The 18036-nt window shown below is 55.7% G+C and overlaps 1 protein-coding gene, 1 long non-coding RNA gene and 3 other non-coding genes across 8 annotated transcripts in view; 4 read left to right on the top strand and 1 right to left on the bottom strand.

The window, feature by feature from the left end:
• The first annotated feature begins 290 nt into the window (after nt 1-290).
• Nucleotides 291-2160, top strand: LOC116857272. 4 transcript variants are annotated; one of them, XR_004380727.1, is made up of 4 exons: nt 511-527; nt 749-847; nt 1057-1108; nt 1609-2160. It is a non-coding gene; the product is annotated as an uncharacterized LOC116857272 (long non-coding RNA). The 4 variants fall into 4 exon arrangements; XR_004380726.1 differs by having other exon boundaries at nt 291-527; nt 746-1108; nt 1609-2159; XR_004380725.1 differs by having other exon boundaries at nt 749-1108; nt 1609-2157.
• LOC116857362 lies at nt 904-974 on the top strand. Its single transcript, XR_004380740.1, has one exon. It is a non-coding gene; the product is annotated as a small nucleolar RNA SNORD49 (small nucleolar RNA).
• On the top strand, nt 1449-1518 carry LOC116857360. The gene has a single exon (XR_004380739.1). It is a non-coding gene; the product is annotated as a small nucleolar RNA SNORD49 (small nucleolar RNA).
• A 227-nt stretch (nt 2161-2387) lies between the features above and the next one.
• On the top strand, nt 2388-2459 carry LOC116857364. Its single transcript, XR_004380742.1, has one exon. It is a non-coding gene; the product is annotated as a small nucleolar RNA SNORD65 (small nucleolar RNA).
• Nucleotides 2460-3978: 1519 nt separating this feature from the next.
• The window catches only part of LRRC75A (leucine rich repeat containing 75A), a 41521-nt gene continuing 27463 nt past the window's right edge, over nt 3979-18036 (bottom strand). The window contains exons 2-4 of the mRNA XM_032841217.1: nt 17804-17932; nt 7734-7849; nt 3979-4887 (exon numbers count right to left, since the gene is read on the bottom strand). Of these exons, the coding sequence (XP_032697108.1) occupies nt 4347-4887; nt 7734-7849; nt 17804-17932 (786 nt within the window). The 3' untranslated portion in view covers nt 3979-4346. The remainder of the gene's footprint in view (nt 4888-7733; nt 7850-17803; nt 17933-18036) is intronic.

The following is an 18036-nucleotide window of genomic DNA, read 5'->3' as shown; positions in this document are numbered from 1 at the left end:
TGTCGGCGCGCAGGCGTTCTGAAAGGCTCCGCGGATATCCGGCAATGGCCGTGGGGAGAGAGCAGACAGGCAGCCGGAAGAATGAGAAGCAGCTACTATTTTATGAATGCTTGCTGCCTGCCAAGGCTCCGCAGGGTTTCAAGCGTGGTATGTCATGTGATCCTCAGAACAGCCTCTGCAGTGCCGACAGCTTCATTTACCACACGAGCCATCGGAAGCTCACACAGGCTGAGAAACGTCCTCCAAACCACGGAGCTCAGGAGGTACGATCCAGCCCCCGCGCATGCGCCCTGAGCACCCCGGGCGCCGCGGGACCCAGAATTCCCGGGGACGTGGAAGAGACCATAGGCTCTAATGAAGGGGGGTGTCCCCGGGTGGTGAGGCGGAGTCTGCATCGTGAAATGGGCTGGACGTTCCCGTGAGTCTCTGCCAGTATTACCCTCCCTTCTGTGAAGAATGGAATATTCCGACTCCTTAAAGGCCCAGGCCGCAAAAGAGGCCATCTTTTCCGTACCGTGAAAATGGAGGTGAGTGGGGTGTGTGATTGGGCCTAGTAGCTGGCGGCGAGGGCGAAGGAGCTAAAGGTTTCTTAATTTCTGAGAAGTTGTTTTCAGGAAGCTTCTGTGGGGGGCGCAGGGCGGCTCCCTATGGCTCGTTTCCGGGTTTCGGGGCGGGCACGGCGGTTGGGGAGAGCCAGGCAGGGCTGCCGGGGACTGAGGCTCAAGGCCCGCGCGCGTGTTTCCAGCAGAGCCGCTGCCGCCGTGGACTCCGGAGCCCGAGGTCCCCGAAGGCCGGTTCCCTGCTCCCCGGACGCGGCGTGGGAGGTGCGCCAACCCGGGAGGACTGGGTAAGCGCGGCCCGGGGGAGCGTGGCGCATGGGACGTCGAGGAGGGCTTGCCCGACGGTGCTGATGATCCTGGGGTTAGGAAGTGCCGTCAGAAGCGATAATTGACGACTCTGATGCCTGCCTGACCGCGGTCGCGGAAGCCTCAACGGTCGGGTTGAACAGCACTGCCACTACGTGCCCTTAACGCCTGTCGCCCTCCCGTGTTCCAGGTGGCACATGCCTTGCAGTGCCTTGAGGCCAGGAGCGGTCTCCCACCCGGAGGTAGGACCCAGTGTGGGCAGGACTGCGCTAACCCCTTACTTCGCTTTTCCGTGTTCGTTGGTCTGAGTGCACCGGCATTGGCTGCCCCTTCACGGTTGATGCATTGGGCCGTAATTGTGCTCCTCTGCACTGCACACGTAGCCTGGCGCTTGGAGTGGCAATGGCAGGGCGCGGCTGCTGACCCTGAGCTGTTCTACCGCAGCGGTCGCCAGAGGTGAACTCCGTTAAAATGCTTGGTTTAAAGCGGCCAGTGCCCCCGTGGTTCCTCAAGCAATCAGGGCTCAGTTCCAGGTCCCGTTCAGGTGTCGGGAGCGGTGCTGGGGAGCAGGGAGGTGTTGACTGCTCTGATGAAATCATCTATAGGAAGTGCCGTCAGAAGCGATAACTGACGATAACGTTCCTGGCTGACTGCGGTCAACAAGTTCTGCTCAGCTGCCGCCGCCCTGGAGTAAGTTGGTCTGGTTTGGGCAGTGACCTTTTCTCATCATCTCTTCACCAAGGTTGCACATGAGTGCTGCGGGGTCACCAGTGTGTGATCAGATCGAGACCAGCTGCTGAGTGTTAGAGGGAGGAGCACTGGCCTGCCGTTAAGGTAAGCTTCGGTCTGTGGAACAGCTTGCATGGCCGGCTGTTAGATGATGTGACCTTCCGGTTAGGTCAGGTAGTGGCACTTTTAGCCGGCTAACCTAATAACCTTGTATTACTGTAGCCCTTGACCTTCATTGAGCGTATCTTGGAGATACAGATACGGTTCATGGTGGCAGTGGAGCAGAGGGCAGAGGAAACCCGGGAGTTTGTTAGCTCACTGCTCTAAAATGCTGTCCCAGTTGCCTGTCTGCTGAGATGTAGCTTTCCTCGTCCTTGGAGATGACCGCGCAGGTGTGTGGGGTTAAAATGATGGGATGAAATAAGGTTGCATCACCCAGAAAAGCCAGTTAGGACTTACAGACTTCACATGGCTTCATGAACGAAAAAAACACCTCCAGTAGGTTCTTAAGGGCTGCCATTAGGATGGGCTGGATTTGTAGTTGAGGCTCTCATGAGCAAGACTCTTTTCTCTGCCTTTGTTACCTGCTGCCTGACTAGGGATGCCTCGGTTCATTTCCCTCCAGGTTTTGTGTGCTGAAGAACGGTGATCGCAGTGTGGAGTTTGAAAGCTGGTGGCGGCTGCAGCTCAGCCCAAGGAGAGGTAAGCTTCCAAGGACAAGGACCCCACCCCCCGTGGTAGAATGAATAAACGGCTAGTGTTGTTAAAATAGATTCTCAGAAAAAGGTTATCAAATGATGAAATCACCCAAAATAGCTGGAATTACCGGCAGATTATATAGTGGTGAATGTATGGTTTCTGAAGATACCTTTTTTACACTGTGAATAACTGGTGGTTGGAGCAGGAAGTGAGACTGATACTTAGTTTCTTTGCAGGCCGTCTTTGCAGAGAATGGTCAGCCAGGCTGCAGCAGTTCGGGGTCCTGTGGTCACCATCAGTTTGGACTGAAAACCCAGGCTTCAACAGTTGGTGTGGAAACCGTGCTTACCTTGTGCTGAGATGCGGAGTCTGTTCTCTTAAAAGTTTGAACCAACTCTTGTTGGCTCTTAATCTTAAAAGCAGAGCCAACAAGTGTGTTTGGCAAACTGTAGGGTAAGCACTGTCGGTGTCATTGAATTCTTGAGTTTTCTAGTAATGTACTATAAATACTGTATTTTTATCTCTCCTACCCAGAGAACTTCTATACTTTTAAATATTGTATCAATTTGTTCTGTTGGGTAAGGGTCTGAGTTCTTTAAGATGCAAACATATTTCTTCCTGAAACTGATACTTATGTGCAATTACCACAAACTGCAATAAAGGATGGTCTTTAGTACTGGTTTTTAAAAACATGTATTTGAAGAAAAAGTGGTCACTGCTGTCACATTAGCAGTCAAGGTATTAGCACTTCTCACCTTCTCCAAGGTCAGCCTAAGCTGTTTCCCCTCTAACAACTTCAGACTTGGAGGGTATAAGTTCCAAAGCACTTTGGGCTGTGTCCTTTTGCATAGCTGCCTACCTCCCGAAGCTCTGCACTGTGCTTCGCCCAAACACCTGGGCCGTGGCAGGCAGGGTCCCCATATTATGGCTTAATACCTAGCCCGTCTTGGTGCCTTCCTGAATTGGGATCTCACCTACCTGTCACTGGGCTAGAGGCCTGACAGGCCATGCTTCTCAACTGTCTGCTGTTTGCCTGTGCTCTGGTCACCACCATGGGCATCTGTAAATTTTCTCAGGTTAAAAAAAATGTTGGTCTCCAGTATCCCTGGACTTCAAGTCTTTTCCTTGGTTTTAGGGCTTAATGTGCCTAGAATGGATTTTTAGCTGGTAGTATTAAGGGGGAGATGTGAGAACCATTCAAGGAACCCCCAGTTCATCCCCATCTCCTGGCTGTCTTGCTGGGAGGCGCTAAATCTGCCAAGAGTTGTTAAGTCTGACCACATTTTCATGGTCTTAAGTTTTTTATTAGAAGATTTTTGGGAGTGAGCCTAGTATCCCTGATGACTTTCTGGGGGACTCCACAAGGTTTTTAAAATCCTTTTCAAGAGAAGTACTCTGACTTGGAACACGGAAACCTTAGTGAAGGTCTGGTAGTCTGGGTTCGGGGGTTTTTGGGCATATGCCATGTATGTAGGCATCCTGGGATGGTCTGTTGAAGGGTACGCAGGGGCTGGTCCCAGGGACAGGTGTGGGCTTAAGTGGAGGCTGAGACTGAGAAGTGGTTCCTCAGGGCTTCACAGGGAGGAGATAGACCACCACCTCAGATGGGGACTAGGTTCTTGGGAGTCTTTGGGGAGCTGGTCAGTGCCGCTACTCGACTCCTGGCCAGGTGTTAGGGCAGAGAAAAAAGGTTCCATCAGGAAATACTGGGTTAGATGTAGGGTGGGACTATCACTCCCTGCCTGGGGTTAAGTTCTGACCCAGAGTAGCTCAAGCATTCATCTCCATACAAGACCACCCACTAATCTGGGGACTTGAGCCATACATGACTTCTCAGGAGCCAAAAGGCAGAGGAGGTTGACAAGAGGGGGAAGTGAGGACTGGAGCAGTATTGCACAGCCCCCTTCCCAGATGCTACAGTCTGGCTCCGGTGAGTGGGGTTGTCCAGGCCAATTTTGGGTGATTACCTGAGGCTGCTGGCGGGGGGCCCCCTAGCCTGCCTCAGTCCTCCTACCCCGCCGGGACTCCCTGGTGTGGACCCCCACTTCTGTGTCATGTCTGAACTGTACCTACAGTCTCCCCGCCCTCATGGTCTTTGGCAGGATCCAGAGGGCCTCCCCCAGGGTCCTCCTGGTCTACTGTCCCATCCCGGGCCTCCTCCCCACCGCAGGGGCCCTCGCCCAGCTCCAGGATGGTGGGGAGGTGGCCCTGTTTCGGGGAGCGCTTGCGCAGGCTGAGCAGGAAGGGCTGGGGCAATGAAAAGATGTCCACATTGTTGCCCAGGTCGATCCACGTGACGTTGGGGAACTTGCTGGGGTCCTTGAGGGTGTCCGTGAGGTCACGAAGCAGGGCCCGGGTCAGCCGGTTGCCGTTGAGCGCCAGCGTGGTGAGGCGGGGCAGTGCGCCGAGCGCGGGCAGCAGCTGCAGGACCATGTCGTCGGTGAGGCCCGTGAAGCCCAGCTCCACGCTGTCCACCTGCTCCCCGCAGCGCTGCAGGTAGCTGGTCACCCGCTCCAGGTCCCGGGAGGTCAGTGGGATGCCGGACAGGTCCACAGTGTTGTCTGGAGGGCTCCCAGCCAGGACAGCCTTGAGGCTGCAGGGGAGAAGGGACAAGCCAGGTTCAACCAAGTGGGGCCGGCCTCCCGGAGGCAGCAGCGGCCACCACCCAACCCTGCGGCTCCAGGGACGGGACAAACCAAAGACCTCTGGTGCCCTGGCGATACTCACATCTCAGCCTGGCTGGGCCCAGCTGCCTAGAGTTTGAGGGACCCCAGGGAAAGGCCCAGAGGCTTCTGCAGTGACTAAGGGTACATTCTGGGGCCATAGTGCCTGGGTTTGCATCTTTTTTTTTTTTTTAAGATTTTATTTATTTATTTGACAGATCACAATAGGCAGAGAGGGGGAAGCAGGCTCCCTGCTGAGCAGAGCGCCCAATGCCGGGCTCGATCCCAGGACCCTGAGATCATGACCTGAGCTAAAGGCAGAGGCTTAACCCACTGAGCCACCCAGATGCCCCTGGGTTTGCATCTTAACTCTTCTTGCTCGTGTGAGCTCTGGTCCCTTAACTTCTCTGTGCCTCAGTCACTTACCTGAACAATGGAGCTGAGTACCACAGAATTGTTAAGTGAAATAAGGTAACGGATGCCCAGCATTTAGAACAGTGCTCACGTACCAGAGAGAGGAGTGAGTATTTGCTGTGGCCATTATGAATCACTTAGACTGAGCTTCCCGCTTTCCCAAGAGCAGCGCTTTGAAGACCATCTCGCCCACCAGATGGGGAATCCTTAGGGAGAGCCCTGTAGGGCAGCGGCAGGGGAGAGCGCAGGGTCTCTGATCCTGGGGGTGGGGGTAGTGCTGACTCCTGGAGGCTCAGGGCTCTGTACGGGTTTTCACTCCCCGCCGGGTTTTCACTCCCCGCCGTCTGCTACTCCTTACTCTTCTGTCTTCCTGGACCTTGCTCTGCGGCCAGAGCGCCCCCATTTCCAGGTACCCCAAGCAAGCCCTGGGACCCCAACAGTGGGAAAGAGAGGAAGGTAGGGGGGGGACTCACAGCTTGTTTCAAGAGCATATGTCCGGGCCGCCTGGGTGGCTCAGTGGGTTAAGCCTCTGCCTTCGGCTCAGGTCATGATTTCAGGGTCCTGGGATCGAGCCCCACATCGGGCTCTCCGCTCAGCGGGGAGCCTGCTTCCCCCCTACCTCTGCCTGCCTCTCTGCCTACTTGTGATCTCTCTCTCTCTCTCTCTCTCTCTGTGTGTGTCAAATAAAATCTTTAAAAAGAAAAAAGCATATGTCAATATGAGCAGCCCGAGGATCACGGCTTGGACTTCTTGGCAAAACATGTATCCTTGAGATCTGAAGCTGGAAGGCGGCTTCCAGTCTCATCTTGCCTCTCAGGGTGTGACCTCTAAATGCTTGAAACATTGCCTGCCGTTTGTTCAGGGTAAAATAAAGCACAGACCCATTACACCTGGGAGATAGGGAGTATGTGGTTAACAACCTGGGCCTGGGGTTTGAAGCCAGCCCTGCCACTTAGCAGCTTGGTGATTGTGGCCAAACGGTGACAGTAATATCCCCTACCCCATCCAATCCTTCAGCAAGTGTTTTTAAACTCCCATTACGTGCCAGGCCCTGTCCTAGACACTGAGGTCCTAGTCGTGGACAAGACAGACATGATCCCTGTTTTCACTCTACCAGGGACGGGGGAGACAGACAACAAATGAGATGGAAGTGAGAGGAGCTTGGTTGGACATGGCCACTCAGGGAATGCTTCTCTGAGGACGTAATTCGAGCTGACATTTGAAGAAAAAGTGGGCCCTCAGAAGGGTCTCATAAAAGTTCCAGCAGAGGGAGGGCATGGGCAAAGTCCCTGAGGCGTCTGTGAGACAGCAGGAAGGCCAGCATGGTTGCAGCGAGGGGAAATGGGAGGCGAGAGACCAGGGAGGGGCCGAGCACCCATCACAGAGGACCCTGTTTGGATTTCATTCAAGTGTGATGTGGGGAGTGAGGCTTTTGAAATGAAGAAAGGACAAAGCAAGCGGCTGTGTTGGGGAGACAGAAGAGGAGGCTCCTGGATTCGAGGTCACATTTCGAGCTTTTAATCCTAAGGAACTAGATCACAGACTCCTCATGACTTCCAGGTCCCACGGGTCCTCCTGCTCTGCTCTGTCCATGTACAGGCTCTGACTTCAGCCCACCTGGAACCCCATCCTTAACTCTCTCTTCCTCCACCTGGGAAGGAATCCGGTTTTGGAGTGGAAGAGTCCAGAAGAGAAAGAGGAACCAGACCTCTTGTCAGTGAGGGAGGGCAGTCCTGGCCCTGCCCAGTCTAGTGGAAGCATACAAGCTACTCTGCCCCCATGGTCATTTGCTAGAAAGGCAGGGGTGCTCCTTCCAGAAAACCTAACTTCGCGGCTCTCCTTTACTTGCTTCCAGTGGTGCTAGCTATCTCGCCCACGGGTTCTGTGCCCATGTGCCCCAAGCCCCCAGTCTTCAGGGGGCCATAAAACTCTCGAGGCTTCTCATTGCTGCATGGCCCAGGGGCATGGCTAGAGCCTGGGTCCCCCCCCAGAAGACATCCAGAAGTGGGGGATCCAGTGGGAGTGCCCACGTTTGGCACAGCAGGAATTAGAAACTCCTCATGTCTTCCTCCCCACCCACCCCTTCTGAATGGTGGTGTGCTGGCTCCCATCCCACAGAGCAGGGAGGGCCCCACCGGCAGCTCCCCTCATACCTCATGCCCACCTGGAGCGCCCTCCTGGCCGATCTCCCCACCCAACCCTGACTCATTCAGGCACCTTCCAGAGCAACCCCTCTGATTCCAGCCCCCACCCACCATCGCCCCAAGGAGCCCAGCCTTGCGTGGGTTTGCTCTAGGCTGCCCTTGTGGAAGGAGGCCTGGGGTGGGGGGGGGCAGGTCTGCCCCAGGGGACTAAGACTCACCAGGCCTGCGGCTTCCTCTTCACCAGCCCTCTGTGCCGCCTCCACTGGGAGTGGGGGCTCAGGTGGTAGGTCAGCTGTCGGCATAGCTTCTCCATGGCGCCCAGCGCATCGCCTTCCTGCAGAGACAACCACAGGAGGCCCTGAGTCACAGGCAAGGGCCCAAAAGACCAGGCCCTCCCCTCCGGCTTCCCCTCTCCAAGGGATGAGCTGGGGGAGGCTTCTTCCTGCTGGGCCTCCAAGCAGAAAGCAGTTGGTTGTAAAATGACCTGCACATGGCTGTGAATTAGTTGCTATCATGGCAAAATGGAGATTTGCATAAAACTCTACATTCACAATCTGACAATTGACCAGAGCTGAGTGTTTAGCCAGTATTCCTCATGGTCCCTACCTCTTCCCAGTGGCCAGGGCCATTCTGCTCACTCATTTGCTCAACAAAGGTTTACTGAGCACCTACTAGGCACCAGACAATTGTTCTAGGCAAAAAGAAGAAAGGGGAGGGGCCTGGGTGGCTCAGTGGGTTAAGCCTCTGCCTTCGGCTCAGGTCATGATCTCGAGGTCCTGCAATCGAGCCCCGCATCAGGCTCTCTGCTCGGCGGGGAGCCTGCTTCCCCCCACTCTCTCTGCCTACTTGTGATCTCTCTATCAAATAAATAAATAAAATCTTAAAAAAATAAGAAATAAAAAATTTAAAAAAAAAGAAAGGGAAATATTTTTATGATGGTGCACGTGGGAAAATGTCAAAAGTAGGAAAATAAACAAGAAAGGAGTGTCCAAGTCCTTTCCAGCCCAATTCATTTGTCTACTGTAATCCTAATCTGGCCCATCAGCACTTTTTTTTTTAAAAAACTAAGTTCTACACCCAATGTGGGGCTTGAACCCGAGAACAAGAGTCCCATGCTCTACTGACTGATTGAGATGCTGCAAGCCCATCAGCATTTGAGTTTGAAACCCTGGGTATTAATTTTTTTTTAAGATTTTATTTATTTATTTGACAGACAGAGATCATAAGGAGGCAGAGAGAGAATGGGAAGCAGGCTCCCTGCTGAGCAGAGAGCCTGATGTGGGGCTTGATCCTAGGACCCTGAGACCATGACCTGAGCCAAAGGCAGAGGCTTTAACCACTGAGCCACCCAGGCACCCCCAGAAACCCTGGGTATTAGGTCCTGAATTGTGTCCCACCAAAGTTCTTAAATTTAAGTCCTAAACCCAGGTATCTCAGACTACAACTGTATGTGGAAATAGGGCCTCACAGAGCAATTCAGTTGTTAAAATGAGGTCATTTGGGGTAGGCCCTTATCCAACGTGACTGGTGTCCTCATGAAAAGGGATTAGGTCACAGACATGCACAGAGGAAAGACCACATGAGGACCCTGGAGAAGCCGGTCATCTTCAAGCCAAGGAGAGGAATCAGAAGAAACCAACCCTGCCAACACCTTGATCTTGGACTTGTAGCCTTCACAGCTATGAGGAAATGAATTTCTGTTGTTTAAATAGTATTTTGTTATGGCGGCCCTGACAAACTTACATTGGGTTTAGAGAGACGCTAGAGAGACAACCTCTGTCCCAAGGGAAGTCAGCTCAATAGACAGTCACCAAGCCCTGGGAGAGGGGGGTCCAAGAGTGAGTGAGGTTCAACCTTGAGCCCATGTCCAGTGCCTGGCACACAGCGGGCACTCAATAAAGACCAGCGGAAGGTTGTTACCATCAACATTCTGCTAATGGAGATGCAGCTTATTAAGTACTTAAGAGCATGGACTCAGAGCCAAACCTTGTGGATGTGAACCCTTGCTTTGCCACCTCCTCTGTGACCTTGGGCAAGTCACTTGACCTTCAGTCCTCCTCTGTGAAGGGATAATAGAACCCAACACACGGGACATTTTGTAAGGATGAAATGAGTCCCCATTTGCACAGGGCTGTGACTATAGCTCAGGACACAGCTAGCTCTCCAGTTTTGCTCACTGTGTCAATAATGTCCCAAATGAGAAGAGCAATGTAGATAGGCAAAACTCGGGCAGGGTAGAGGAAGAGGAGTCTTCCCCAGGCTCAGATGTGCATTGGGGTTTTCAGGGTGGATGGGTTCGTGATTTTTGCATGGAGAGAGGAAACGAGGCATCTCTGGGTGAGGAGGAAATGTGTGCAAAGGTTTGAGGTTGGGGGATGTTATAGGCATGGGAGCAGGTGACAATCTGGGATCTGGTCACATCTCACCACCTCCAAGACTACCACGTTGGTCCAAGCCACTATCATCTGTCACCTGGTTTGCTGCACATGGACCTTACGCTAGGACTTCATAGAATTCCCACGACACCCCAGAGCAGAACTGCTCTCATTAGCCCCATTTTACAAAGGAGGAAACTGAGGCATAGAAAGCAGGGCTGGAGCTGTTGGAAAGGCAAGAAAAGAAGACCCTGAAGGCAAGAGACGAGAGAAGAGGCAGGAAAGGGGGATGTTGAATATCCAAAGAGGTAAAACATCTGAGCAGGGCTCCAGGAGACAGAGGCTCAAGACAGAAGAGAATCAGTGTAGACAGCACCTCCGGTCTCTGATCTCTGGTTCTCAATTCCTCCTGCCCCAGCCTGCCTGTCTGACAAATGTCACCTGTCGCTTCAGGCGATTACACTCTCAATGTTTGGGTTGCCGTGTTCTGATTCCAGACTTTGTTTCTTGCTAAGCCTCCGCATTCGGGTGTGTGTGATGGGAAGCTGGAGCGGCAGGCAGCGGCTCGATCGGAGGAGAACAGCAGGATCATGTTTGCATTTTGGGACTGTCCCTCTGACAGACAGTGGTCCGGGGCCAGGTCCATCTGCTTTGTGCAGTTTGGGGCCTCCGTGCCGGGCCTACAGAAAGCCCTGAAAGTGATGGAGACTGAGCAATGCCCAGGATGGAGAGGGTGTGGGCAGGGCGGGGATGAGGAAGGATCCAGGTTTGGGGCTTAGGACCTGGGTAGAAGGCAAGCGGCTCCAGGAGAGAAGGGGATGAGAAAGCAAGACGGGGGGAATGAGCGCTCATTTGGCGCCTCGTGGAGTCTGAGGGGGTCTGTGAGTCCCTCCTGGGAGATGTAACTGGATTTATGAGGCTGTGGCTCAAGATACACTCATCAGCCTCTGATTTACCCTCCAGTTGTGGAATGAGGTGAGGCTGAAAGCAAGGGGCAGGGGGAGGACATACCAGACAGGAAGGGATGGAGAAGGCACAGTGTAGCCATGGGCACCAAGGAGAAGGGTTGGTGGGACTCCGATAAGGAGGCCTTGGCCAGAAGAGGCGCACGGAGGGGCGGTCATGGTGGGGGCCCTGGTGAAGGCCAACTCTGGAGGCCAAACGGAAGATGGCAGGCGACAGCAGAGACGGCGCCTTTAGAGCTGTGGTTCTTCCCTTGGGGTCCTTACATCCTGGAATTATTACCAAGGGGCTTTAAAAAACCCTGCCTGGGCCACCCCCAGCAGGAGTGGGCAGCTTGCATGCAGAGATTTTTTTAAAAGCTCCATATATGATTCCTGTGTCGCCAAGGTGGAGAAGCACCGGGGCAAACTCTTCAGAGGGGCGGGGCTGGGGATGGATTGGGTGGTTGGTCCGGCATCACTCCTGGGACCACCCCGCGGCCAGAACATTGCCACTCTCCCGCGGCACCTGCCCCACAGATGAGCACCGAGCTCCAAAGCTTCGGCTGCTCCTTCAAACACTTCCGTGGGGGGCGGGGGGGTGTCAGCCTCCAGGCCTGAGCCTCTGGGCCGGAGCCGCTGGGCCTGAGTCGCTGGGCGGAGAAAGGAAGAAACAAAGAGGGAAAGGCGGCAAAGCAGCCGCCTCAGTGCGCCGGCGCTGCCACAAGGGGGCAGCTGTGTGCAAGGCGCCGCAATGGGCTGATCGCGCGTCGCGGTTCCCCGCCCGGGAGACTGAGCAAGCCTGTTTCCTCACCAACAAGGACAACAGATACGGTCACCTCACAGGCGATTTGAGACTCAGCGTGGGCTGGTGTCCTCATAGAAGGGAGAGCTCGCTTCCGTCTGCCTGGGCTACATAAACAGCAGCTAACATTTACCGCGCTTCTACTAGGTTAGGCGTCGCCTCTGCGCACTGCGCGCACGAGCTCATGACGGTCCTGTAACTCACAAGGATCCTATGAAACGGGGGCTACTATCACCCCCACTTTACAAAGGAGGGAATTGAGGCATAAAGAAGCTGACTAGACAGGCAAGCCCCACAACGTGTAAGATGGAATGAGGACGCAAAGCCAGGCTCCGGGGTTGGCATCCTTCCCAACCTGCCCTCCCGCCCTGCGCTGCCCTCCTGGGGATAAATCATTTGCTTAGGTGGGTTCAAGGTGTTTCTATCATTTGCACCCGCAAAAGCCTTAAGCAAGCCCATCTAGTCCCCCCACCCCCCAACTCCAGGTCTCCCTCCCGCGGAGAAGAGGACAAAGCAGGACGGACTCAGAGCTGGAGAAGGAGAGGGTGGGGAAGGCAGGGGCTGGAAGGGGAGGGAGGAGGCAGAGGAGGAGAAAGTGTCGTTCCTGCGTGGTTTCCAGGAACAGCAGCCACGCGCCCCTTGTGCAACCTTGGCCGAGGAGTGTGACCACCGGCCCCACAAGTTACCCGGTCCGTGCGCCCCGCACCCGGCGCTCCGCGGTGGGCGGGCCTCTCTCTGCTCCTCAAAGTGGTGAGGCCCAGCAGCCCCTTTGTGAAACCAGACCCCATCCCACGCTGCAACTGATTGGTCCAGAAGCGGGCCCTGGCGGAGCGCAGCCAATCAGCTCTTTCCTGGCGACGAGACACCCCCCTCCCCCCGTCTGCTCCCAGGGCTGGACACCGACCGGTAGACTCGCAGCCCTCGGGAATGGAGAGTGAGACCCGGGGGAGCCCAGAGGAGGGGTGGAGAGATGTCTGCACAGCGTGTCGTCTGTACTTCTAGCCCCTCCTTCCAAGCTTGGCTGTCTTTGGGCCCCACGAAAGCCCTCGGTATCAGGACAAATTATTTTCATAGCTTGAGGCGCCAAAAAGCCCTCCTCACCCACACCGGGGGCTCAAAGGCAGTTTGTGGAATTAATTCTACAGCTCTTCCTGCCACCCAAGGAAGGAAGGAAGGGGCAAGATGCAAGTCTTGGGTAGCTGGGCATTGCAGGGTGGAGCAAGGGTCCCGAAGCACTGGGGCCTCCTATTGCCCCTGACCGGAGCCAGGGGGCTGGAGAGGACCCTGAGGGACTCTGGCTGACTTGTCAGGAAGGATGCTCAAGGCAGACCGCAGTCCCCTCCAGGAGGGGCCACAGCACCCCACGCTGCTCCACCTGTCGCCTGTCCGATGGGGGCTCCCATCCGCCATCTTGGCTTCCCCAGGCCCCCAAACAAGCACAGCCCTCCACTAGTGCCGGCCAACGGCTTCCCTCACTCATTCAGAAACTCATTCTTCAGCTATTGACCGTCCTTCCTCCCACAAGCTGGATCCTGCTCTGGATATGGGGAGACTTGAGTGCTATAGACAGCATCGCGGGGCCTCCTGCCCCGACTTCCAGGTGGGTTCAGCCAATGAGAGCGATTGGAGTGAGACCAGAGAGCAGGAGGAAGGATCCTTCCTACTCTCATTCCCTCCCGGCTTCAGCATGTGAGGCAGCCAGATACCAAGAGTGCCCCACGGACCCTGGCCTCCTGTCACCGCCCCCTCCCGTCATCTCCTGCTCTGCATCAGTGTTGATCTGGGTGATGCATAGAATGTGGCAAGGTCATAAAAGATACTGTGGTGTCTGCCTTGTTCTTTTCTCGGATCACCTGCTCTGGGCTAAGCCCGCTGCCGTTAAGAGAAAACTCAAGCTGTCCTATGGAAAGACCCATGTGGCAAGAAACTGAAGCCTCCTGCCAGCAGCCAAAGAGTGGGCCAGCCCGGAAGGGGGCCTGCCTGTAGATCCTTAGAGCCCTGGCCACTGTCTGGAGGGACCCCAAGCTAGAATTACCTAGTCACACAGTAGAGACTGCCCAGGGATAAATGCGGACCGTTTAAAGCGTGGAGTTCTGGGGTCATTTGTTACACAGCAATAGAAGACACAGCACTGTCCTGGGAAGGGAGCTCTCATGGCTCTGGTCACAGCTTGTACTAAGCCCTGCCTGATGCAAGATGTCACTGCGAACAAGACAGATGCCATCTACTCCCCCTTCGGCAATACCACTGTTCTCACGGTGGACGGCCAACCGTGTGTCAGGCGACAAAGAGATAAGCCAGATAACTTGGGAGACCAGTGAGAGAAATGAAGTCCTCAACAGGGCACGGGGTGACTGGGGGAGCTGTGTCAATGACGAGGCTGGTCACAGAAGGTTCTGGAGAGGCTGAGTCTGAATGGAGAAGCTGGGGAGCCCAGGCAGAGGCGGAGGCAGCAAGGTCCTGGAGGCAGGAGAGATCTGAATGCTCCAGGAACCGAGAGGAGGCCCAGGTGGCCCGAGCCGCTGAGTGAGCGGAGTGGAGAGGATGAGACAGAAGATTCGGGCGGGGGACCACGGATGGGGTTTGGGTTTTAGTGAAAGTAGGACACCAGCCCACGTGGGAGGTTTCTCAGCAAGGTTCTTGGGGGATCCACATTGATTTTGACCTTGCACATTGCTCCCTGGCTGCTCCCAGAGCACAGAGGGCTGGGAGGCATGACGGGATGTGCGGGTCTGGCACTGGGGCCCAGGGGAGGAAGGGGTCTCTGAACTTGCCTGCGACATAATCTGTGCTGGTGGTGTGATGTTTTGGGTGGGGGAGGGGTGGTGACTCAGGGACACCCAGGCAGAAATGTCCAAGAGGTGGGTGACTTTTGAGCTGGAAGCTGGGCTGTGGATGAATCAACACACAGTCATGGACAAGATGGGGTTTTGCCTGTCCCCTCCTTCTCGGGGCATGCACAGTCCTACCCCCATCTAGGGCCTAGGCCCATGTCCAGGTGGGACACCAGAGGGGGTTTTGGGTAGGTTGGGACTCATTCGAGGGGGGTCATCTTAGTCGTGGGGTTAGTGGTCTGGTGGACCCTTCCCGAGACTGGACAAGGAAGGGCTATTTCCTTTGTCCCGCATCGCCATTGAGGGAGGCGGCCCCTTGAGGTTGATGGTTTTGACATCTCTGATCTGAAGTTCTCAGATGAAAGATCTAAGAACAGGAAGTCCTGGCCAACCCCGAGCCAGCTCACGTTTTGGGGTGAGTGCACTCAGAGGCTGCTTTTATCACCAGCTTCGGGGGCCCAGAGCCAGGACCTTCAGCCCTGACCTCAACTACAACCAGGAGAGCCCTTCCAAAGGGCCTCTCCGGCCACATGGCCTTGGGTATGGCTAGGGGAACCAGCCAGGCCCCGGGGCCTCCGACCGGGCTGACACCCCTGACTTGCTCTGAAAATCAGGAAATCCCAGGCCGTCCCCTTGTTCTCCAAGACTCTGAGCCCAATCCCTGCCTCAATGTCCCACCACAGACCTGCTGGGTCTGAGCACCCTGCTTGGCCTGTGATGGGTGCTCACTGACTAGGCACAGCTTAGCTTCTGGGTAGAGGGTGCTCAGTCCTGCCAGGCACACTCTGGAGAGAATCAGTTCACTGAACCCCACCCCCCAGCCACGGCTCTATAGGGTACGGTATTGTTATGTGCCTTTGGAGTTGAGGAAAGTTCAGTTCAGCTAATGAAGTGGCCTAAGAAAGCTACCCCATGGGGCGCCTGGGTGGCTCAGTGGGTTAAGCCGCTGCCTTCGGCTCAGGTCATGATCTCAGGGTCCTGGGATCGAGTCCCGCATCGGGCTCCCTGCTCAGCAGGGAGTCTGCTTCCCTCTCTCTCTCTGCCTGCTTCTCTGTCTACTTGTGATCTCTCTCTGTCAAATAAATAAATAAAATCTTTAAAAAAAAAAAAAAAGAAAGAAAGAAATCTACCCCATGCTGGAGGTGGGGGGGTGGGAGATGGGGAGTGGGGGCTTGGGGGGGTGGGTGGCAATGTTTGTGTCCCCCACCCCCCAACTCATAGGTTGAACCCCATCCCCGGGTGATGGTGTCTGGAGGTAGGACCTTTGCGGGGGGGAGTAGGATTAGATGAGGTCATGAGGGTTGGAAGAAGAAAACAGCTAGCTGGCTTGCTTTCTGCCAACATGAAGCCACAATGAGAAGGTGGCTGTCTGCAAACCGGGAAGAGGGCTCTCGCCAGAACCGGACCTTGCCGGCACCCTGATGTTGGACTTCTGGCTTCCAGAACTGTGAGCAATACCATTCTGTTGATTCTAAGCCACCCAGTCAGGGATAATGTGTTGTAGCAGCCTGAGCTCAGAGCCCCCCAGGTACAGCCCCTGTACTCCCCACCCAGACGGAGGGGACAGGTCTCAGCCCAGAACCCCTTGGGGCACCTCCCGTGTCCTGTGGTTTGCATTGGCAGTTACCCACCTGCAAGCCCTCCTCCTCCGGCCCAGATGCAGCCCCACAAGTCCCCCCTGGCCCCACCCTGAGCACTGGGAGCACTGGAAGCACTGGGAGCTCAGGGGTCCGGTGCCTGAGCACCAGCCTGCAACCAACCCAGAACTGGGTCCAATCACACCTGTGTCCCTTTTAGCAGATTGCTTCATTACCTGACTTTGGTCTTCCTCAACTCCAAAATGGGCACAAAAATAACATCCCTCCTCTTGAGCTGTTCTAAGTGCCCTGTGATTGGTCACCCGTCACCTGGGGGCATTTGAATTCACGGTCCAGAAAAGGCAGAGAGAGGTCTGGCACCTGCGAGGCCTCAGACAGACCCTGCTCACAGCTTCCCCAGGCTGAGCCAGGTAGGATGGGAATGAGAAGGGAAGGTGATTCCAAGCCCGGCTGGTTCCCCTGCGGCTCCTGGTGCCAGCCCCTCACCCCCAGGCCCCGAGGCTCCCAGCCTGATAACCCTCCTTACCCGCTTTTTCTTACGTCCCCTATTTGAGCCCCGTATCCTTGCCTTCTGCTGCATCCCACCACCAGCCCCAACACTCCTCCTCCCCCAACGGCTCAGAGCTCGCTCCTCACCTCAGAACCTTGGCCCCAGACAGCCCCAGGAGCCAGAGAGAAGGCTGCATACAGAGGCCCGGATGGAGGCCCAGCTCCAGAACAATGTTGCCTGCGCTCAAGTCTGTGCTCAGGCCAACGGAGGGTGGGTTTGACCAGCATGCCCTCCCTCTTCTCAATCCTACTCTGGAAGCAAAAGCTACCCTCAGGCACTCCTGGGTCCTGCTCTAGGCTTCCTGGCCCTGTCACAGAGGAAGCCCTTCTTTTGGAAGCTGCTGGAAAATGAGGGATGGGAGAGAAGCGCTCCAGAGTGGAGCTGCCCCCACACTGGCCCTCCCCTTCCCTGCCGGGGTCATGCTGGGTAAGCTGGCCCGGCACCCCATGAGGAGGGGGGCAGGCGCTCCCATCTGGAAGTTGGCTAAGCATCATCCGCCCTCGGAGCTCTCCCTTCTCAGCTCTGGAAGCCAGGCAGACGTGGGCATGAGCAAAGTGGGGGGATGTGTGTAAAATGACATTCAGCCTTCGAGAGGAAGGCCGTTGGGTGTGCTGAGGACTGAGGCCCTGGAAAGCACCGAGTGGGGTCACTGCTAGATTTACATGGCGCCTTTGTGCAAGTAGGAAGAGGTCCACCACTAGACGGACATAGGCTTGAGCCAGTGCCTGTGAGTTGGTGGCAGAGAGAGGGCTGGAACTGAACTGTCTCCTGCCACCTTGGCGTGTGCCTGTCTTTGTGCAAGGTACAACGCACACAACTGTCCATGGCGGTCCTCGCCCACATCACAGGTGTGGCTACTCAGCTCCAGTCCCATAAAATGAGGGTTCCCTGCTGTAGGAGCGTCCCATTATTCAAGGGCAGCTGAACAGGGAAAGATGTGTGAAATAGTCTGAGTTCTAAATGTTGGCGATGAGTCCAGATTTAATACCCCCACGGGTCAAACAAAACCTGGGCTCATGGATGCTGGGCCTTAGGACAGGGTGGGCACCCCAGGCCCCACTGGTTTGTCCTCCTTGGGCCCCGGGCAGTAACGACCAGCCCTCCCTGGAGCCTTAGCTGCTCTGGCCAGAAAGGCGCCCGCATCCCACCCCCAGAGGTGGCCGGCTCAGACCACGGCTGCCCTACCGGCTTGGGGCAGTGGATGTAGCGGGCCAGGCTGATGATGAGGTCGTGTGTGATGGGGTCCACCAGGTTCCTGAAGCTGGCGTAGCGGTACAGAACGTCGTCTAGAGAGGTCGACTCCATGCCCAGGTCCTGCAAGAGGGAAGGATGCCCAGAGGTCAGGGGCGGCCCAGTCTTACCCTTGAGTCCCACCCAACACACCCAAAACAGCCCTCTGGAGGTGGCTTAGTGCCCAC

Source organism: Lontra canadensis, unplaced genomic scaffold (assembly GCF_010015895.1).
Source record: "Lontra canadensis isolate GAN:19392208 unplaced genomic scaffold, GSC_riverotter_1.0 scaffold122, whole genome shotgun sequence".
Classification (NCBI taxonomy): Eukaryota; Metazoa; Chordata; class Mammalia; order Carnivora; family Mustelidae; genus Lontra; species Lontra canadensis.
Note: the sequence above shows the minus strand (reverse complement) of the source record. Positions and strands in the feature narration are given on the sequence as shown.